Genomic DNA, 22,766 nt, shown 5'->3' with positions numbered 1-22,766 from the left:
TAAATCACCTTTTTTTGGTAAAAGAGTAAGAACTCCTCTTCGACAACTTAAAGGCAGACATCCTTCAGTTAAACTGCTATTCAGAACTTCCAATAAATCCTCTCCTATTATATTCCAATAAGACATATAAAATTCAACTGGAAGTCCATCTATTCCGGGGACTCTACCGCTTTCCATGTTTTGAAGATTTCTATACAACTCTTCTAATGTTATGGGCTTATCAAGCTCGTCATTTGATTTTTCAGAAACCTGAGGTAAATCTTCAAAAAACATTGCTCAACAAATTCATCTTCTTTAGACTCCTTTGTGTACAATTTTTCATAAAATTCTACCGCTCTCTTACGTATGTCAAATGGATCTGAAAGTAAAACCCCTCTTTCAGATTGTAGCACATTAATGACACGTCGCTGCCCATTTTTTTTTTCTAACCCAAAAAAAAATTTGGATGGAGCATCCATCTCATTGGAATTTTGAAAACGTGATCTTATTAATGCTCCTTGCGCTTTTAAACCCAACAGATCAGATAAAGCAGATTTTTTCATTTTAAAATCAGCAATAAGGTCTTGATTTCCAGTTTGTGTTAAAAATTGAAGTCTCATGATTTCATCTTCTAAAATCTGAACAGATTTAGCCAATTCTTTAGTGACATTAAGGGTATATTGTTGACACAATTGTTTTATTTGAATTTTTCCAAAGTCCCACCAATTCTTTAAGGACTTAAAATCCTTCTTTTCCTTTTTAAATTTACTCCAAAAACAGGCCAAAATCTCTTTGAACTGGGTATCATCTAACAAGGTAGAATTAAAATGCCAATAGGCGCTATTTGGTTTAACAGAATTAATGGACAATATGTATCCTATTAAACTATGGTCTGAAAAACCAACCGGAGAGATAGAACATCTTTTAAAAATACTCATATGGTGTTTAAAAACATAAAGCTTGTCTAATCTTGCTAGTGATAGCAAGTTATCCCGTGCATGTACCCATGTATATTGCCTAATATCTTTGTTGAAATGTCTCCACACATCACACAAATCATGCATTTCAATCATTTGAATAAGCCTTCTGCGTGATGGCATATGCGGCTCAATATGATTCCTGTCTAGACTACTTTCCGCACAATTAAAATCACCTCCTAAAAACAAGTATTCTTCCTCTTTATACTCCTCCAACGTATTACAAAGAGTGTCTAAAAAAACCATTCTTTGTATTGGTTGAGTTGGGGCATAAATACAAATAAAAATCAATGCATATTTTTCAAAGTTCGCAATCACTTTTAAGATCCTTCCTTTTATAATTTCTTCCATTTTAAAAGAAACGGGAACAAACTTTTTATCAAACAAAATACCAACTCCACCACTAAGGGAAGTGTTATGGCTTAAAAAGGACAAACCATTCCATTCTTTAAGCCATTCTACAGCATTCTTTTCGTCACTGTGGGTCTCTTGTATAAATAAAACATCAATTTTTTTCTGTCTCATTAACTCATATATTTCCAATCTTTTCCTCACCTCTCTGGCCCCATTCACATTTAAAGAGGCAATGTGGATATCACCCATTGTGATGGATAAGATTAACCATAAAAGGCTGAGTAAGAGACAGGCCCCTTCAGTTGCTGAATTAAACTTCATTATCACTGTTGCTTAATTGACTTTGAACTTTGGTTACAATTTTCTTAAGACGATACACTTCTTTATCCAAGAAAACACCTCCGTACATTGAACTCTTAGTAATTTCAACAAATCTTTTAAGATTTGGAAAATAATCAGCAATTTGTACACCTCTTAAACTTTTTGTTACTTTCAGAAAAGCCTTAATTTTTTCGGTGGTACAGTTATGACATGGCCACTCGCTCTGCGAACAACCTGAAACACTTGAATCAGAGGAATCACTCTCACTTTCAGCCTCATTTTCACTAGCCTGTTCTCTTGTTTTCCTAGCTTGTTTATTTACAGTGCATTCTTCTTTTTTCTTTCTCTTCAGAGGTGTTTTAAATATCTCTTGATCTACTTCCATCAACAACTCACTACCTTCTTTATTTATATTTTCAGAAGCAAGATCAACAGCAGGAATCTGATTTACTGAGCCTAACTCGGACTTTTCACCTTTTTCATTCACATTAGACTCAGATATCTCGGAGCTTAATCGCTTAATTCCGTGCTCTTCACCAACAATTTCTCCATCTCTAGTCTCAACAGACTCTTCTTGATGAACACCTAACGTTACATCAGTTGGATTTAGATCGACGGCATTCACCGAATCAACAGCTTCAGGCTGTGCACCCGACGGCCCGGGTTTACTAACATTCGCGCTGTTGTTGGGACAAGCACGAATCTGATGACCGGTCTTTCCACAACCAAAACACCTCATGTCTGTCGACACAAAAACTGTATAATCAAAGTCATCTATTCTGAATTTAAAATTCAGATCAAGTTCGTTCCCATTTTTTAAAATCATGTAGGTAAATCTCCTAAAAGAAACGACATGTTTCAACAGTTCCGATTTACTACCGATTGCGATCTTTTTGACTGGTGAGACAACTTTGCCAAAGCGTGAAAGCTCTTTTACTAGCACCTCATCTTTAATAAAAGGTGGAACATTTGACAATGTGACCTTCTGGTGTAGAAAGGGGAAGTACCGGCACAAACGTACCCTTTAATTCAATGCCCCTTTCCACTACTTCATTTGCCTTTTCGACCGAACTTATAAAAAGTACCACTGCATTGTTCATTTTTGAGGCAGCTAAAATTGATTTATGTCCAATCACATTGCCAACCGCTAAACTACATTCCTCTACACTGCCTACAGACACTATTTTAATTCCATGCCGACGCGTGAGGGAATCTAGAACACCTGCATGCGCCGCCATGGTGTTTAACAAACACCGGCGGCGTACAACGCTCGCAACAGCCTTTACCAAGCTTTGAAACACCCAGTCGCAACGCACAAAAGTTAAGACAAGAAATCAATAAACATACAACTAGAAAAAAAGTTTGAAAAGGAAACCACAGCGGGCACGAATCACTCAGACTCACCATTCGCTCCCTACTCACTTCCACTTCCACTCACTCGCACATGCGCAAACAGAGAGAGAGAGGGGGAGAGAGAGAGAGAGAGAGAGAGAGAGAGAGAGAGAGAGAGAGAGAGAGAGAGAGAGAGAGAGAGAGAGAGAGAGAGAGAGAGAGAGAGAGAGAGAGAGAGAGAGAGAGAGAGCCTAGAGGGGTTTATTTATTTGTTTTTTATGGCAGTGGTGCTATAGCACCTTAACCACCCCAAATAACCACTGAAGAACCACACGGGGGCTTTACAGGTTCTTTATATGGTATTGGTGCTATATAGCACCTTATCCACCCCAAAGAACCCCTGAAGAACCGCTGAAGAACCACACAGGGGCTTTACAGGTTCTTTATCTGGTATTGGTGCTATATAGCACCTTATCCACCCCAAAGAACCCCTGAAGAACCGCTGAAGAACCCTTTTTTTTTAGAGTGTACCCTTCATGTTTTAAAATAAATGAATAATTAATTGTATTAAGCAAGGATGTTTTAAATACTTTTACATTGTTATTCTATTTCAAATTATTATTATTATTATTATTATTATTATTATTAATATGATTCTTTTCTGAAGGATCATGTGCCATTGAAGACTGGAGAATTGATGCTAAAAATTCAACTTTGACATCAGGAATAAATTACATTTTAACTGTTTTTACTGTCTTTTTGGTCAAATAAATCCAGCCTTGGTGAGCAAAAGAGATTTAAAATAAACAATACATAAATAAATAAATACATAAATTCACAATGACCCCAAACTTTTGAATGGTAGTGTACAGCAAAGTGTCAGGTTTTCTTACCTGTGAGACAGAGCAGTCCAAGACAAACCACACACAGGAAGAGTGAGAAATACAGACGAAACATGGTCACCTGCTGAAAGCATCACAGCAACAGACTCAATATAAGGTTCTACAGTCATTTTCAAACTTCAAACAGATTCAAACATTAAACAAAAAAATATTGTATTAAAGGAACCACAAATGTAATGAATCTTACATCAGTTTGTCAGCCTAAGGTTACCTGGCTGCAGCAGCTACTTCTGGATCTGACGGCGATGTGTCATGAAGCCTAGAACTTTAAGTAGAACACCAAGTCAGGGCTGAAACTGTCTTGTTTACCTTTCACATGGACCTTTCATATGATCATACCCTTCATTTCTTTGCTCGTTCACTCTATAGCTCTTTGTTTGCAAGGGATTCTCACACTTTTCTCCACAACTGAAAGAATCCCTTGTTCAAGCGTCTTTACGGTCCAAAAATTCTCAGACTAAACCAAGAAGCCTTACTTAGGGCACCTCTCTTTTTTAGAACAGCATACCCTACATGTCACAGTTCCAAAGAAACATTTCATTTTGAAATATCTCTACAAATGTACATGTCTCTACATGTTTAGCCTGAATGAAGCTGTTATCTGTTTTTCTCATTTTATTATTTTCTATGAGCTTAGGCCTAGTCAAACTTAGCCTATAAAAAGCTGCCATCACGGAATAAAGAGAGGATATTGCGACTTTTTTTCTCTCTCATTACTAGGACTAGCTAGTTATAAAAAACAATAATATGAAAAATAAGCCTGTCATGAATCGTCCGAGATTTTAATTCGCAATTGACCTTTCCTTCCACAAATGCAAATGTATCTCTCACAACTGACATTATTCCTCGAAATTGCAAGTTTGTAGGGTAGACCGAGTACACTTGGTATACTTTTTGCTTTTTCAGTTACCACACCAAAACTGAGGTCTGAAAATAAGTTTTTTTTTTCATTTGATATTTCCTTTACTTGTCTACTAAAATATTAATATTCCTTTACTTGTCTACTAAAATATTCTTAACATGCATAAGTAGGTCATATTTGCCACAATTAGCTCATTAACACAATAAGCTTTTTCGTTCCATCTGTACCCATTTTGGGTACAGTTGGAACAGTACCCGAGTACAGTTGAGACGCCCATCCGTAATGCTGTAAAACTGCCCAACCCATTCATTGAATTTGTAAAATACCTTTAAAATGAGAACTCAACATTTTTGTATTTCCATTCAGTATTTTTATTTGATTATTTATCAATAATAAATTGCCATTTGCCATTGGAAGATTATTTTGCTTATTTTAAGCAAAAACTAGGGGAAAAAATGTCCCAAAACAAGACTGATTTTTACTAGTCTAGTAAATACTTCGTACTTTATTTATTTTTTTATTTTATTTCAAATTTTCCTCGATTGAAGAGAACGCTAATATGTGCGAAGCAAATGTCACAGAATCAGACTTGTTGTGCACGCAAGTTATTTGAGGTGTCTCAAATGTACCCCTGTACCTGTACTCGGTCTACCCTACTAATTTAATTCTAACTTTTCCCCCCACTAAATTGTGGAATATAAACTCGCAAGTGGCAACTGCCAGAAATCGGCAGAATTGTGAGACAAAACGTCAATCACCTTATGTTTTATTCGGTGGTGGAAAAGCTTCACTAACCTCTGTCCTCTGAAGCAGGGAACATAGACTGAAAATAAAGCCTATAGTGTGAACTAACTATAAAACTTTCATTACAATACAGTTTCTAAAATTTTCAAGATGTGGTTTGCTGACAAAACGATGAATCCAAAACATTCCAAAAAGTTCCAATCGTTGATAAACCTGTTAAAATAAAGTTTCAGCGCCCTCCAGTGACCAGTAGACCAGTTTTGCTATATGTGCAAACCTCATTTGAACATGTTATTAGTAGCCTAATAATTATAGTAGGCTAGCATATTACTGTGCACAATATGCAAAAAATACAGGTACGCAGAGCGACCTGCAAACTCCCTGTGTGAGACTTGAAGCTGGCTTCTGCTCATGAAACACTTCAAACTATTCTTCAGTAAATTTATCTTTAATGAATTGCACTCCTGACTGGTTTCCTCATATTTGGTCTTGGATCCTAAACTGTTGTCCCCAAGCTGTGACTTAAATTGTCTGTGTTACTTAATGTTGGATGTATAACCTTGAAGAAGAAAATGTATAAGCAACTTTCACAATAATTGTATATGCAGCTACTGCGTCAATACTGCCTTATTACAACCGAGCAAGACGGATGAGAAAAACTCACTAGAAAGTATACCTACAAAGCAAACAGGCCTGGAATAAGCAAGAAAGGAGCAAAACATTTAATGTTCGGTAGACTTTATACATTGTTTCTTTGTCTTATTATTCTCTGAAAGTTTCTGGGGACCCCTTGGAACCTTCCCTGGACCAGTTTGAAAACCCCTAGAACCTCACTTTATTGATTCCATGGGGACACGTCGCTTGTCACGTGACATCAATAATGCTGTATGACTGATGATGATCTGCTTTTATTTAATTTCTCCTTTTTTATTAAAAAGGTTCACAAATTTGTTAACGTGACAATTGGTATTCCTTTTGTCAAGCATGGGCTGTTACAGATTGACCCGTAGGGGGCAATCTAATGCCTTTCGACTTGCCTTCGGAGCAGCAAAGAAGAATTTCGTCCTATGTGTTTTTTTTATTTATTATTCGTCCTCTTCGTTATTCGTGAATCGAGTCCACCTGGCTGTGAAACTATCAAGTGTGTACTGCTTGCTTGCTTGTATAAAACAACCACCTTGAACAGATCCGTCTCTCTCAAGTTATTAGTGGATGTGTTTTGTTGTTTAAACACTTTTATAATTGTCGCGTTGTCACCGTGAGGGCCGCCGCAATTTTAAGTTGTGTCGCAGTTCAGAGAACCTGATCTATTGGATTTACAACGTGAAATCACCCATGGACGTCTTCCGAAATACATGAACGTAGGTGGTCTTTAAATTGGGAGAAGAAGGAACGCTAAGTTACAATGTATCTGATAAGTTTAACGAAAATTATATAGACCATTTTACTGTTTGTATACAATGACGACGTGGCAACGTATAACGTTACGCGCGCATTTTGGCAACAAACTGTGGCGAGAATCAGCAGCATGCCAAGCTATGTGAGCGGATTAAGCAACACAAACCGAGAAAGTTATTTTAAAAAGTTGACTTTATCAAATGGTATTCGGCTACCAGATCCGTGTATAGTGAAGTGGATAGAAGACGTTAGCAGAGCTAGGCCTATTGCCGTTTTAGGACACCAGTGTGCATTGTAAAACATCTCGAAAATTGTCTTGCTGGTACAATGTGTATTTAATAAATGTCGGAAACCTAAAAATAAACTTTACAGTTGAAAACACTGAATAACTTGTGTATGATGGGCGAAGTGTATGTCTGTGTCGGCGCCAAGCCAGTGAGCCGATTGATCACGTGATGCAGTGAAGTGAGCCGATTAATCACGTGATGCATTGACCGGTGTTATCGTACGCTCCAGGCACCAGCGACTGATCACACAGGTTTGATCATGTGCGTTTAAGGCCTAGTCCACACGTACACGGGTATTTTTATTACCGGAGTTTTTCCTCCTCCGTTTTAAAAAACAATCGCGTCCTCACAAGCACGGTTTTAAAAAAAATTCCGTCCACATGAGAACGCAAAACTACGCTATGATTGGCTGCCTGATTTCCATATGGGTCCCATTCACTGCACCGATGCACATTGCACTGACTGAGGGATGCCATGGGCTCAAGTGAAACACTTCCTACAAGTTCCTTTGCTTTGGACTCAGTGACAGGTAACTGTATACACAGGTGCAGGGCCGAAGTGGACTGTAATAGCTTCACACACTTGCTTTACTATTTTGTATTATTGCATTCTGGCGCCTTTGTTCTGCAATACAATGAAATAACTGAACATGTATCTGTAGGATATACGTGTGATAAGCGCTGTTAGTGGAGTCCACCGCATAGAATCGACTCACGTAAATCAAAAGGAGATGTGGAAAATCTGATATCAAACAAAGGAAAGAACGGCGCGCACTTCAATTAAAAAAGCCGAAATCTCCGGTTTCACCATCTACACGACAACGCTGTAACCGGCGTTTCTAAAAATCTTCACCCTGGCCGGAGTTTTCAAAAAAGTCCGGTTTTAGTAACCGGATACAGCGTTTGCGTGTGGACGAACAGCCAAACCGCGTAGAAAAAGCTGCGGTTTTGAAAATACCCGTGTTCGTGTGGACAGGGCCTAAGACTTAAACTAACTAAACAATAAATAAATAATAGTTGTCCACTTTCTGCTTAGAATTATTCGTTATAATTATGTGCGCCGATAACATCGCTGTGTGTTTGCGTATGCAGCAAAGCATTGTGGGTAATATGACCGTTTTCGATTCAAAAACCGTATAATAAAGGACAAATCGTGGAGTTTGCTTTTGTATTGTTTTTCATACATCTATATTTGATCGTGCAAGTACAAAAAGTGTGTAAAAGACGTAGGCTGAATTTTATGTTACCGTCAAAGAGAAACAAAGGTCTTGTCAGCGTTATTTATTCTCCGCAAAATCACAATGTAATTAAGTGAGGGAGGTCAGGTAGTGACATCCGGCACACCACGATCTCCATGTGTGATTCGGATGATCTGGCTGGCTAGTCGGTGCGCTCCACTCCCTCATCAGAATTTTATTTTATTTTAAATAAACGAAATCTGAAACCAAGCCATAAAAAGTAATAAATAACCGAAATAAAAGAAATACTGCATTTCAGCTAGTTGCCAAAGCAAAAAAAAAAATCTCATTTTAATGCAGTTTAACTTGAACTTCTAAAATGTAATTAATTTATATATAATAAAGCTCTAGATATTTAAAAACAACTATTATTTTCAGTTATTTTGCCATTTTTATTACATTTTACAGCCTATATGTATTAAACTTTAATAATATTTTCCAATTGTTAAATTTTTACTGTATTTTATACTGAAATGTCTGTAAAATTATAATATGTCCGGGTAATAATCTGCCAGTACGTTTTGTTTTTTTACGGATTATTTTTTTTTACAGTTATGTATTAAATTGTAATAATATTTTTGTATCTTATCACATACCTGCAGCCTTCGAGACTTCTTTCAAAGAGGCTTCGATATTTAGATATAGAAATGTTTAGCCTATAAATGAAGCCTATAGTCGGTTTTCAAATTTTATTATTTTCTGTGAGCTTAAAATTAATCTATAAAAAGATACCGTTACGGAATAAGGAGGATATATAATTAAAACACAAACTAATCCAATGTGTGTCAAAATACAGGTAAAAACACCTGTTTAAAAAAAATATATATATATATTTTTATCACATAAATGCAGCGTTGGTGAGCATAAGAGACTTCTTTCAAAAGGGTAAAAAGAGACCCCAAACTCTTTATTGGTAGTGTATGCTATCAAAAAAAAAAAAAACAACAACATAAAATTCACACCACTATGTCATTTCTCTTGCAAAATGTTTAATTAAACTAAAGTATTTAAACTTTTTGCACAGCTATCATGGAAGTGGAGCTGATTACATTGTCCTTCTCTGCAGCTTTTTTTCTCTCCTTAAATAAACATGGTTTAAATAACAATGCTCAGTAACATTCAGACGTACCATACTTTTATAAAAGTTTGGAAAGTAAATGAAGAACAAACTCATTTGTAAATAGTTAAACCCATTCTTTTTGAATGGTGGTCTTTTGAAATGGAAACTTAGACCAAAGGTCTATGCCAACACTAAGATTGATACAGATGTGTGAATCTGAATGAGGGGGATACAGTTCTCATATATATTAAATCAGCGGTGCTTGAATGTGAAGGTGGCACATTTGGTTAAGCATCTACAAAACATTCATTTTAGAAAGACCCTCCTGTTGGCATTTCTCAGTTCATCCAGCAGGGGGCGACTAGTACCTGTAACCAACTCTCTCTTTGGCAACTCCTATGTACATACAGTTTTACTGTAAATCCCATATCTGTATCCTTGCACTTGTCCCGTGAAAACCTTGTGCTGCCAAAATAGTCCGAGGCTGTATCAGATGAAGGCCGCATCTGTTGGTTTTCATGTATCTCGACGGCGGTGAAGTGTGAACAGGAATTGAGCTGTCGGTCGAAAAGGCAATGGGCAAGTGCTCATTTTATCACTTGGAAAAGGCGATGTTTATTTTCGTGGCCCACTCCAGGGTAAAAAAAGATCATCAAAGTAATATGGAGATAGAGACAGACAGATTTTCCTGTGGGTTGGTGTTCGGCAAGTCCCCTGTTTGCTGGTGAGAAATGAGCGTTAGGAGTTGCAGATCACTTGGCTCAGTGTGAGGTCAGATCTGGTCTGGTTGTAAGGCTCATTCGTGTGTGGAAGGTCACTGGAGGGGTTTGATCAGGTAAAGCTTGTCTCCATGCTCGCTAGTGAAAATGGGAGCTTTCTTGTAGTGCTCTAACAGTTCATCCATAGAGTTGAAGCGTCGTTGACCGATACAGTAAACTCCATTCGACAACTGCACTTTGAAGTGTTTGTTCTTCCCCACTGCTTTCAGAGACACAGAGAAATCACTTGGCTAGAGAGAAAGAAACAGAACATTCATTAGTGAACTTCAGCCTGCAGATGGCGCCATAAGCCCTAGATTTCTTTCGTCTCACCTTCACGGCACATTTTTGATGTCTCCTTTATTTAACTCGGCTGAATTAACTCATAAGCTGATTGGTACAGTACTCCATGACCTGAGATGGGTGTGTGCAATAAGAGAAACGTCCCAAATATGCAGTAACTGTTTAAAAACAACTGCTCTAGACCGACAAGCGTGTCCATGAAATGTTGGGGAGAGCGGGGACTTCTTTTTGACCTAACTTCAGCTCAGTTTGTGTAAATCCACTTGGGGTTCACAGTATTTATTTTTTCCTACATTAATTCCACATGTCTAGTACAATTATGTGGTTCTGTTTTATTAATACAGTGTTTTCTTGATTTACCCCGAAAGAATGGAAGTGAAATGTGACAACATGCCCCATAGGTGGGGTAGATTGTAACATGACCTTATGACAGCTTAAAATGTTATCTGATCTAATCAAAAAAATATCCAAGGCAAGCTAAAATAGTGTGTCAGTAAAATACAGTTATTAACTTTTTTTAATTAAATGTTATTTTTTTAACAGTAAAAATATAATGTTTGAGTGTGACAACAAACACAGCTAAATACAGCTATACAGCATAGTTCAAAACACAATAATAAGGAATCATTTCTAAACATCAACCTTCTCATGGTTTCTCAAAATAATTCATAAAAGTATAGAATATAATAGCGTAGTTCTAGTATGGGGCTCATTGTAATGCAGTGTTAAAACACACCCATCTGCTCAACTGAGATTTAAACCGCGGCTCGCGACTTCTGCTGTTAGGTCAGCATTACAGAATGATCTCAACTGTAAAATAACAAACCAAATTTAAATAACACCAGATTTGTCTAATTTTAAACAAAAAACTGAGATGAAAAATAAACTTTTGCCATGATTAAATAAATGTTGTGATACCTTCCAAAGATTTTTTTTTTTAATACAATGGCACAATTATTTCTCAGAATAACTAGTAAATACACTAAGTTTCATCATCCTGGCATGTGTGGAAAGTTTTTAACCATGTGTGTTACAATTAACCCCGCGTTAGGTTGTCCCCTGCGGTCCCCAACTATAAATGTCAAGCTTTTAAAAATGTACTCTTTATAATCATGCTGGAACATCTTTACCATTTTCAAGAAATGTACGCTTAACAGCTCTAAATGTCACGTACAAGTAACATTTGCAAAGGTAAAATGTTATTTTTACAAACATCAATTTTAGTTTTTTAGAGAGTCATGTAGTAGGCCACATGACATTTTACAACCTGAACTAACGTCGACTTGTCCCAAGTCATTATCTCATATTTTCAGACTTTTTGACCTTGAAACTCATTAATGACTCACAAATATAAGTATTTTTTTTAAAGAGGACCTATAATGCCCTTTTATAAAGTCTTGGTTTTGTTTTTGGTGTTTACTAGAATAGGTTTTCTTGCTTTAAAGGGTTAGTTCACCCAAAAATGTAATTAGTCATTAAAGGGTTACTTCACCGCTTTTTCATTTTAAACTGTTATTCCCTTAACTTAAACGAGTTGATACATACCTCTCTCGTCTCAGTGCGTGCACTTATTCTCTCTGACGCGCGGTGATGATCTGATAGCATTTAGCTTAGCTCCCTAAGCCCAGTTCATTCACTATGGAACCAAACAGAGATCAAGTTAGAAGTACCAAACACCTCCACGTTTGCCCTATTTAAATACAGTTACACGAATAGTTGAACGATCAAGTATGGTGACAAAATAAAACGATGAACTTCTCTAATCGGATTAAAAAGGAGAACTATAATGTATGGCGGATTAGCACGTCTGAGATTACTTCGGCTCGGTGCAGTAAAAAGTCCCGGCCGAAACATCTTTCCTCACACCTCCCCCTCACTCTCTCATTTCTGTCAATAGGGAGATGTGAGGGAAGATGTTTCGGCCGGGACTTTTTACTGCGCCGAGCCGAAGTACTCTCAGAAGTGCTATTCCGCCATACATTATAGTTCTCCTTTTTAATCCGATTAGAGAAGTACATCGTTTTATTTTGTCATCATACTTGATCGTTTAACTACTCGTGTAACTGTCTTTAAATAGGGCAAACGTGGAGGTGTTTGGTACTTCTAACTTGATCTCTGTTTGGTTCCATAGTGAATGAACTGGGCTTAGGGAGCTAAACTAAATGCTATCAGATCATCACCGCGCGTCAGAGAGAATAAGTGCACGCACTGAGACGAGAGAGGTATGTATCAACTCGTTTTAGTTAAGGGAATAACATAGTTTAATATGAAAAAGCAGTGAAGTATCCCTTTAATGACTCACCCTAATGTCGTTCTACACCCGTAAGACCTCCATTCATTTTCGGAACACAGATTAAGAGTTAAATTTAGTCTAAGTGCATATCCAAGTGTATGCACAATACTGTCCATGTCCAGAAAGGGAATAAAAACATCAGAGTAGTCCATATGTGACATCAATTAGTTAATTAGAATCTCTTTATTCAGCATTGTCTTCTCTTCCGCATTTCTTTTCAATCCTCAAATAAAGATTCAAACGGTTATGAATCAGCGGATTGATTCATGATTCAGATCACCTGTCAAACTGCTGAAATCACGTGACATTAGCGATCCGAATCATTAACCAATACGCTGATTCATAACCGTTTGAATCTTTATTTGAGGACTGAAAACAAACGAGGAAGAGAAGACAATGCTGAATAAAGTAGTTTTTTGTAATTTTTGGACCAAAATGTATTTTTGATGCTTCAAGAGATTCTACTTAACTAACTGATGTCACATATGGACTACTTTGATGATGATTTTATTCTCTTTCTGTACATGGATAGTATAGTGTGCCTACACTTGGATATGCTATCAGACTAAATATAAAATATCTTAAACTGTGTTCCGAAGGTCTTAGAAGTGTGGAACGACAAATTGAATTTTTGGGTGAACTAACCCTTTAAAGCAAGAAAACCTTTTCTAGTAAACACCAAAAACAAAACCAAGACTTTATAAAAGGGCATTATAGGTCCACTTTAAACAAATACTTATATATTTGAGTAAATGTTTTAATATTAGATAATAATAACCCTGCAAATGACACCATTGACATTAATAATTGCACAGCACTGGCTATTCACAGATATTTAACGCTGCTATCTGGTCACTGCATTTTGATTAGATCCAAATAAAGACTCACAGAGGATTCGCTGTCTCGCACAAGGAAGTCTCCCTCCACCCCCCTCTCGTTCAGCGCATACTCGGCCTGGTGCCGTGTCACGTTGCCATAGTACCAGTCCCTTCCGGCGAATTTCCCCGTGTGGGAGGGCCCAGTGTGGCTGTTCTGCCTGGAATGGGAGCCTGATGCTGTCGTTAATGGACCGTCGTTGAGCACAACCACATAGTTCTTTGGTACCAGACCCACCTGCCCACGGCAGTTCTTACACCTCCACCATTCTGGGTCATTCTCTGGCTTCTCCAGTACCTCCATCGTCTCGCCCTTTTCAAAGTTCAGCTCCTCCTCCGTGACGGAACTGAAGGGGTAGAGCGTCTGAACGGTGTGAAGGACTCTGGGGCCCTGACCGTTACTGAGACCCAGCTGTGAGGAGAAGACAGCGGGAAAGTCGACCGACATGTCCTCCGTCTCCTCCTCCTGGACGTAGTTGGAAGGGAACCAGCCCATCTGACCGTTATAGCTGCCCCTCCACCAGCCGTCACTGCATTTCTCCATCACCATCAGCCGCACCCCCTTCACCAGGCTCAGCTCATCCTCCCGTTCCGCGTTGTAGGCAAACTTCACCACGGCTGGAGTGTTCAGGTCATATATTCGCTCAGCCCCGCCCCCGTTAGACGAGTACTCATCCGTGCTGGGAGTTGGAGAGGCTTCCCGTGTGCTCGTTTTGCGTTTCGTTTTTCCCAGGCCTGAGAAAGAGGAAAGACAGGTATTAGACATCAGACGCAGTAATTATGTAAAACTCGAGCCTCTGAGCTCTGCTAATTAGAAGTAAAAGAGAAAGGGCAAGGATATCGATTAACGCTCTAAACTCATCAATACTAATCATTTCCTGCTGAAAGAATACGTTATATAATTACTGCTGCCCACTGTCTTCCTTTCTCACATTCTTAAACCTCATCCATGACATTTTCTGTTGCTACCAGCCAGGCAAAGGCTATACGTTTTCAAAAACGAAACAACGCAGAGCAATACCTCTTTTGTGGGCATTGTGAATACTGCGAATGGCCAGCGAAATAAATATGCATTGTGATACAGATCAGAGTATAAACAGAACAATCAAACCAAACAAGAGAGATGTTGACCCATCACTTAAAATAGACTCAGTTGTGTATAGTAAAGAAATACACATGTATGTGTGCAAACAGTTACACAAAACCACAATCATCAGTACCCAGCAGTTTCCTTCCTGTAGCAGATGATCCATGCACCTGGTTTCACACTCATCTCACCATTGCTTTCCTTGCTCAGTAAACAACACACAATCACAGTCTACCCCCCCCCCCCCCCCATCCCAATACACACCTGCAGAGCATACAAAATGACAATAACTTCCTCTACACTACGAAAGAATAAATAGAAAGAGTGCAGGTCTTCACATGTGCGCTCAACTGAGGAAAGAGTGGAGGTGGCCTACTTTTAAGAGCAAAAAGCAGCATGATATGCGTGTGTGTTTGAGACAGGGATACAAATGATAATAGTTTACATTTACACATGCTGCGATTCCATTCAAATAAGGAGGAATGTGTCTGGTGCTGAATGGAGCTAAATCTAATCAACTGTGTGTGCTTCTGATATTTAACTGATATTAAATATAATTTAAACATTTGTAGGTAAGGACATTTAATAATTAAGGAAATGATATATTCCATCATGAGACATCATGATGGAAATCAAATTAAGGTATATTAATTTATTCAAAAATACATTAACTGTATTGATTGTTTTCAAATTTTTGGTCAAATGACAGGGTGAGACAAAATTATGAAATTCTTGAAAAGAAAACCTTAAAGGTAGCCTAGAAATCTAGACGCACCCTAGCGGCAGCAAATTTAATCTGCCCGCAAGTGTCGTCTAGGAACTCTCAATACCCGTCTGAGCTGTATTCCTCTCAATCTGGACGGGCCAATCACATCATGTATAGAGTCGGCGGGCGGGGCCATAATGACGACGGCCGAGTTGCGTTTGCGTGCTTCTAGTAAACACAGAAACTGGCGAATGGCGGCGGTCTTTCGAATCAGCTTTGACTACGATTCTGGAAGACTTGGAGTTAAGCTTTTCTCTGAGAAAAGAACGGCACTGAAGTCACTCTTAAAAAGGGAAGATGTGTTCGGAGTTTAGCCGACCAGATACGGTGAATGTTTAATCTATCAACAAGCTCTGCTTCACCTTCGTTGCTCTGGTTGGTGGTAGCGCTATCCTATCGCATGCAGAGGGAGTTTGAAAGACAACCGTTTATCCCGCCCCTCGGATTGAGGCCTGTCTATGGTGAGTTTCCAGACCAAACATCTTGATGTGGTTCTGGCTTGTCAGGCTACCTTAAAAGGCACAATATATACGATTTTTGGATAAAAAATAAAAAAATAGAACACTATTATATTTTGTTGACTTTGTAGACAGGTGAGCAAATACTTGAGATTCATTGAGAGAAAACAAATCTGTTACATAGCTCAACAAGGTTAGTCTTATTGTTTAAAGCCCATCTATAGTACATCTTATCCCTTAACTCATCTTTGAACATGAAAATGACATATTTAAACTTTGAGGTAAACACTAAATAAAGGCACTCTTCGACGCATAACGGTAATTAATATGATTATCCTTTTGCTTGACTACGTTATTAAAGCTACACTGTGTAACTTTTTTAGCTTATTCTTAGCTACAGACACTTAGTTCTTTCAAAAATATATGTGCTCATTAATGTATATTTACTTCTTTCAAGTTATAAAGTATTCTCGTAAGTTTATAATATGCCATTGAAAATACATACGGGTGAGGGGTTCGAATGCCGGTCGCCATGTTGCTCCTCCATCTTGAAAGTACATTAGCCAAAGAGGGACATACCCGTAAATTCAAGCTTCGCCTTTCGCGTTTTAACACTCGATGGCACTGTGTCGAATGCGAAAAGGGGGATTGCCATGTTAATCTTGGACTAAATAGGCCACCGTAGGAGTTAGAACGAAATCAGAATTGGAAGGAACAGAAACTATTATTCACTGGATTGTCATATACCTTTACACCGCTAGAAGGGGGAAAATATCACACAATGTAGCTTTAATGGGGGTCTAATGGTATTTAATTTTTTTTCTGACTTATTTATACCGTTAAAGAGTTGGATTCTCATGCTAAACATGGCCAACATTTAAAAAAATGGCGCTGGGTGTATGACGGTGTATATCTGTGCCAAATACAGTCCTTCAGGATATGAACAAGTTTCGAAAAAAAAAAAGAAAAATTGAGAATAGAATTCCCCCGTATTTGCGCTTGCACATCAGCCACAGAGCAAGAGTGTCGTGAGGGAAAGATAACCTTGTTCAGCTTCCCTAATAGCCAGTGTTAAGGAAACAATCCAGTTTGTTTTTCCGGAGCAGCAACAAAGTTCTATAAGTGTGTTTGTTTGTTCATATTCTTGAGTCAAACTGCAGGAGGTGAGTGTAACTACATCCAATGTCTGTTTTGTTGGCAATTGATGCACGTAAGTGCATATAATGTAAACATGAATATATATATAGTGAATGGAAAGTTATAAGTGTGTGACTCTTTAGCTCTGCCCACTGCACACAATATTTTCAGAAAAAAAATCTTTTAAATATGATAAAACTAAAGACTCGTCGGAGATATGAAGGATGCAAAACTACTCTATAGGTATTCAAGATTAACATGAGATTAGCAGAAACTCCGTTTTATGTCCCCTTTAAAGTGGTGATGAATTGAGAAATCAACTTTCCATTGAGCTTTGATATAAAAAAGGTCATGGTAGTAATATAAGAATATCCTGTAAGTTTCAGAGATGAAAACTTCCTTGTTAGTCAAAGAAAAGTTTTTATAGACACCAGGCTCAGCAAACGGCCCTGTGCATCAGATTTACGTCATTGGGCGACGAAACACATCTCTACAGAATCTACAGCGCGTCTAATCCAGTAGCCTCGCCCACTCATGGAGCTGATCGGCTCGTGCTAGCTGGTTAACAACAATAAACATGCCGAGGAAGATTAAGATATTGCACTATTCCTGGTTGTGGAAGAACACAGTCGCTGCATAAGCTTCCTTCTGATCCTAATATTAGGAATGTGTGGTTGAACTTTATTTTTAATGAAGTTCCAGCTGACGTGGGGAATACAGTGGTGTTCACTTCAGTTCACTGCGTGATCGTTTGTAAACAAATAAAAATAATAGTCCAACCAATCGCGGGTCGATAAGAAATAAGTCATTGTGTTTGTTTGATAAAGACGTTTATGAGCCCAGTGGCCGAGAGAATCATTCTGTATCAACCGACTTCTTTCTGGTGACGCAAAGACTAAATGATTGGAGAAGTCTGACATGCGTCATCAGAAAGAAGTCTGTTGACATAAAAAATAAAAGACTCAAAATAAAAAGGGGACATTTACACAACAACGATGTAAATAATAAGTATCTTAAATATTAGATAATTTTCCCTTTTTATTACCAATAACAAACAGGAAGAGAAGAAAGACAAAACCAGAGAATATATGATGATCCCAATGGTTCATTAAGGCAGTGATGTTATTTATTAGCATTCTGTGACATGAGAAAGTTCTGGCGTAAAAAAAGAGAAGAGAGGGAATCCTCTAAAGACAGACACTCGGAGGCTTTAAGGTCAAAGTTTTCCATGGAACCATTTCTCAGGACCACAGGATGCAACTCTAACAACTGGATTTTGAAGCAGGGCTGCAGACCAACATTTAAGGGCAGTAGCACCAGTGCCACTAAGTTCTAAAGATGGGGACACCAGCACCTGATTTGGTTGTACCAACCCTCAAAAGATTGTACAAACCCTGAAATGAATAATGTAAAAACATTTGGTTATTTCTGCCACAATAAGTGCAGGTAGCATTACTACATGAAATCCATGTTGAATGTTGGTGAGTGTGGACTGAAAAGCCTTAAAATTAAAATGATCAAAATTTTATATATATATATAGTCTTGTTCAAAATAATAGCAGTACAATGTGACTAACCAGAATAATCAAGGTTTTTAGTATATTTTTTATTGCTACGTGGCAAACAAGTTACCAGTAGGTTCAGTAGATTGTCAGAAAACAAACAAGACCCAGCATTCATGATATGCACGCTCTTAAGGCTGTGCAATTGGGCAATTAGTTGAATTAGTTGAAAGGGGTGTGTTCAAAAAAACAGCAGTGTCTACCTTTGACTGTACAAACTCAAAACTATTTTGTACAAACTTTTTTTTCTGGGATTTAGCAATCCTGTGAATCACTAAACTAATATTTAGTTGTATGACCACAGTTTTTTAAAACTGCTTGACATCTGTGTGGCATGGAGTCAACCAACTTGTGGCACCTCTCAGCTGTTATTCCACTCCATGATTCTTTAACAACATTCCACAATTCATTCACATTTCTTGGTTTTGCTTCAGAAACAGCATTTTTGATATCACCCCACAAGTTCTCAATTGGATTAAGGTCTGGAGATTGGGCTGGCCACTCCATAACATTAATTTTGTTGGTTTGGAACCAAGACTTTGCCCGTTTACTAGTGTGTTTTGGGTCATTGTCTTGTTGAAACAACCGTTTCAAGGGCATGTCCTCTTCAGCATAGGGCAGCATGACCTCTTCAAGTATTTTAACATATGCAAACTGATCCATGATCCCTGGTCTGCGATAAATAGGCCCAACACCATAGTAGGAGAAACATGCCCATATCATGATGCTTGCACCTCCATGCTTCACTGTCTTCACTGTGTACTGTGGCTTGAATTCAGAGTTTGGGGGTCGTCTCACAAACTGCCTGTGGCCCTTGGACCCAAAAAGAACAATTTTACTCTCATCAGTCCACAAAATGTTCCTCCATTTCTCTTTAGGCCAGTTGATGTGTTCTTTGGCAAATTGTAACCTCTTCTGCACATGCCTCTTTTTTAACAGAGGGACTTTGCGGGGGATTCTTGAAAATAGATTAGCTTCACACAGACGTCTTCTAACTGTCACAGTACTTACAGGTTACTCCAGACTGTCTTTGATCATCCTGGAGGTTATCATTGGCTGAGCCTTTGCCATTCTGGTTATTCTTCTATCCATTTTGATGGCTGTCTTCCGTTTTCTTCCACGTCTCTCTGCTTTTGCTCTCCATTTTAAGGCATTGGAGATCATTTTAGCTGAACAGCCTATCATTTTTTGCACCTCTTTATAGGTTTTTCCCTCTCTAATCAACTTTTTAATCAAAGTACGCTGTTCTTCTGAACAATGTCTTGAACGACTCATTTTCCTCAGCTTTCAAATGCATGTTCAACAAGTGTTGGCTTCATCCTTAAATAGGGGCCACCTGATTCACACCTGTTTCTTCACAAAATTGATGACCTCAGTGATTGAATGCCACACTGCTATTTTTTTGAACACACCCCTTTCAACTAATTCAACTAATTGCCCAATTGCACAGCCTTAAGAGCGTGCATATCATGAATGCTGGGTCTTGTTTGTTTTCTGACAATCTACTGAACCTACTGGTAACTTGTTTGCCACGTAGCAATAAAAAATATACTAAAAACCTTGATTATTCTGGTTAGTCACATTGTACTGCTATTATTTTGAACAAGACTGTATATAATATAATATATATATATATATATATATATATATATATATATATATATATATATATATATATATATATATATATATATATATATATATATATAAAAAATATATTTCTGGTACAGTTACAAATTACTTCACAAAAAAGCATTTAGTAATGTAATACAAGCACCAAAATATTAAAGTAATGTAATCTAATTACTTTTGGATTCCTTCATGGTCACGTGTAAATAAAGTCAAGTAAAAAGCCCTGCTAAAGCTAGTGTAAAATCTATCGTCTCACTGATTTATGTGAAACAAAACTCAATACATACTTAGTTGAGAGGCTGAAATAGGAAAATAGGCAAGATGCTCCAGTTACACCAAGTTTCAAGTGCTCTTAACACTCATTGTAACAAACATTAGTCTGTCTGTTTCGGGTTGGTTGGGGAGATTGAGTCATTCTGCTGCTGTTTACAAGCAAAACGATGATCAAGCCTTTCATTCATAGGCCCTTCTGTGATCTCATTGGCCACTATAAATTCAAAAGAACAGGATGTCTTGTTTTCACACCTCGCATCATCCGGCAGACTTTTCAAAACAAGTGAATTTACTCATAATGCTGCCACAACAGAAACATCACACATGATGCAATGGTTTTGATTGGGATGGCTGATAAATTATTCAATATTTTTCTACAAATCTGGCTCCAAGTGTTAAGGTAGTGTGTCTTGCACCGGAGGTGTGTTGGGTCAACACTGTGGTGGAAGAGAGGCAAGCCACTCACACGTTCAAACGGAGGTGCAGACAAGCACAAACATATCTTGCAACAGAGGAGAACATGGGTCGGGAAATGAACCTTCAACGCAGGCCAAATACTTTTAACTGTGATGTTATTTATGACAACATGCACTATACAGTATTTCATAAAGAATGTGCATGAAACATTAGAGCTTATCCACACACACTAAAATTAATATATTTGCCATGTGTTCAGCTACTATGCACGACACATTAAAACCAAGGAATAAAACCTGAATGGGTTTCATAGAATTTTGTTTGTTTATTTGCCCTCATTTTGTTTGTATAATTATAAACACAAAAGAGTTTAGCAGAATGTTAAGCATCTTTTGCATTAAAGGCCCACTGAAATCAAAATTGAAGTTGTTTTGCTTTTAGTATGACTGGGTTAGCCTTAAAGTTATGAATAAGCTGGTATGTTTCAAAACAATGACACCATTTGCATTTAGGAGATATAAGCATTCAAAACGTGCAGTCTCTCACTTCCGTTAAAACAAATTACAGACTTCACCTTCTCATCAATCTTCTGTCCAATCAAAATGCTCTCTAGAATCTAAAGTCCGCCCCCTACACTACTGAAGCTGCGGCTGAACTCGGTCCGTTTTGAACACATTTACTAATTTCTACATGGTGAAAGGCACATAGCGCACTATACATGCGATAGGAAACTTTTCAGTGTAAATATGATTTCATTTGAGGCGAATGAAGTCTGTTTTCACGTTAGTTTCACGCACCGCAGCGGCGCACACACACCAACGGATCTGGTCTAATTTTAGACTACAGACACGAGAGTGAAGCACGGATCATATGCGCGAGTCGGCGCAGACAACCAAACACATCAGATCCATTTGAATTCCGCACAGAATGTTGCATTTCAAAAAGATATGTATGGAGGAGATGATGACGATAAACAGTTAGAGGAAACTGGCTAGTCTGGCTTTACCAAACAGAAATGCTCTAGTCAAACTGTATTTTAATGAAACGCTATTGGCTGTTTAAAAAAGGGGGAGGGGCTGCTATCAGCTGGAGGAATATTAACAAAGGAAATTACATCAACATAAATAATAATTGGGCTCGTTTCAAGGCACTTCAGTGGGCCTTTAAATCTAAGACATTGGTCCTCAAACCTTTTGACCCACACTGGTTCATCCACTGTAATGACAACATTTATTTATTTTTTTGTGTGTGCAATTTTTCAAATACTAGGATTGATCATATATAAGTAAATCAATTTAAAAAATTTAAAATAAATTGCAAAACTTTTAGAGTTCCCACTTTAGTCAGTGAATCCATGTGAATTTCCCAATTGTTTGTGATTTATTGAATAATATTAAACAAGAAATATTTCAAAAATATTTCTCACAATTGCCAAAAATATTGACAGTGGCTATTTTTTACGAAGTGTAAAAAGATTATATTAACACAAAGTGTAAATAGAAAGTATTTTCTTTGCACTAAGTGCAAATATCAGTATTTTCTTTTAACTATGTGTACATTGTTGTTAGATGCTATGTATACTTAGATGCAGATACTATTTGCACTTGTATATTGTTTTATATATAAAAAAAAACAGTAGTCTATGCATATGCAATAACAAATTCAGTGTATATGATTATATTTATTACAGTCATAAATGGATGCTGCCTTATTGGAACATTACTTATTGGAACCCATCACTAAAGCCCTACA

The 22,766-nt window shown here is 37.7% G+C and overlaps 1 protein-coding gene across 2 annotated transcripts in view; it reads right to left on the bottom strand.

The window, feature by feature from the left end:
• Positions 1-10,134: 10,134 nt before the first annotated feature.
• nck2b (NCK adaptor protein 2b) overlaps positions 10,135-22,766 on the bottom strand; it is a 70,613-nt gene continuing 57,981 nt past the window's right edge. For both annotated transcript variants that reach the window (XM_067459320.1, XM_067459319.1), the window contains 2 exons: positions 13,696-14,417; positions 10,135-10,462 (listed from right to left, as the gene is read on the bottom strand). In XM_067459320.1, coding sequence (XP_067315421.1) covers positions 10,268-10,462; positions 13,696-14,417 — 917 coding nt within the window. In that variant the 3' untranslated portion in view covers positions 10,135-10,267. The remainder of the gene's footprint in view (positions 10,463-13,695; positions 14,418-22,766) is intronic.

This window comes from Pseudorasbora parva, chromosome 12, assembly GCF_024679245.1.
Source record: "Pseudorasbora parva isolate DD20220531a chromosome 12, ASM2467924v1, whole genome shotgun sequence".
NCBI classification, from domain to species: Eukaryota; Metazoa; Chordata; class Actinopteri; order Cypriniformes; family Gobionidae; genus Pseudorasbora; species Pseudorasbora parva.
This window is presented reverse-complemented; position numbering and strand designations above follow the sequence as displayed.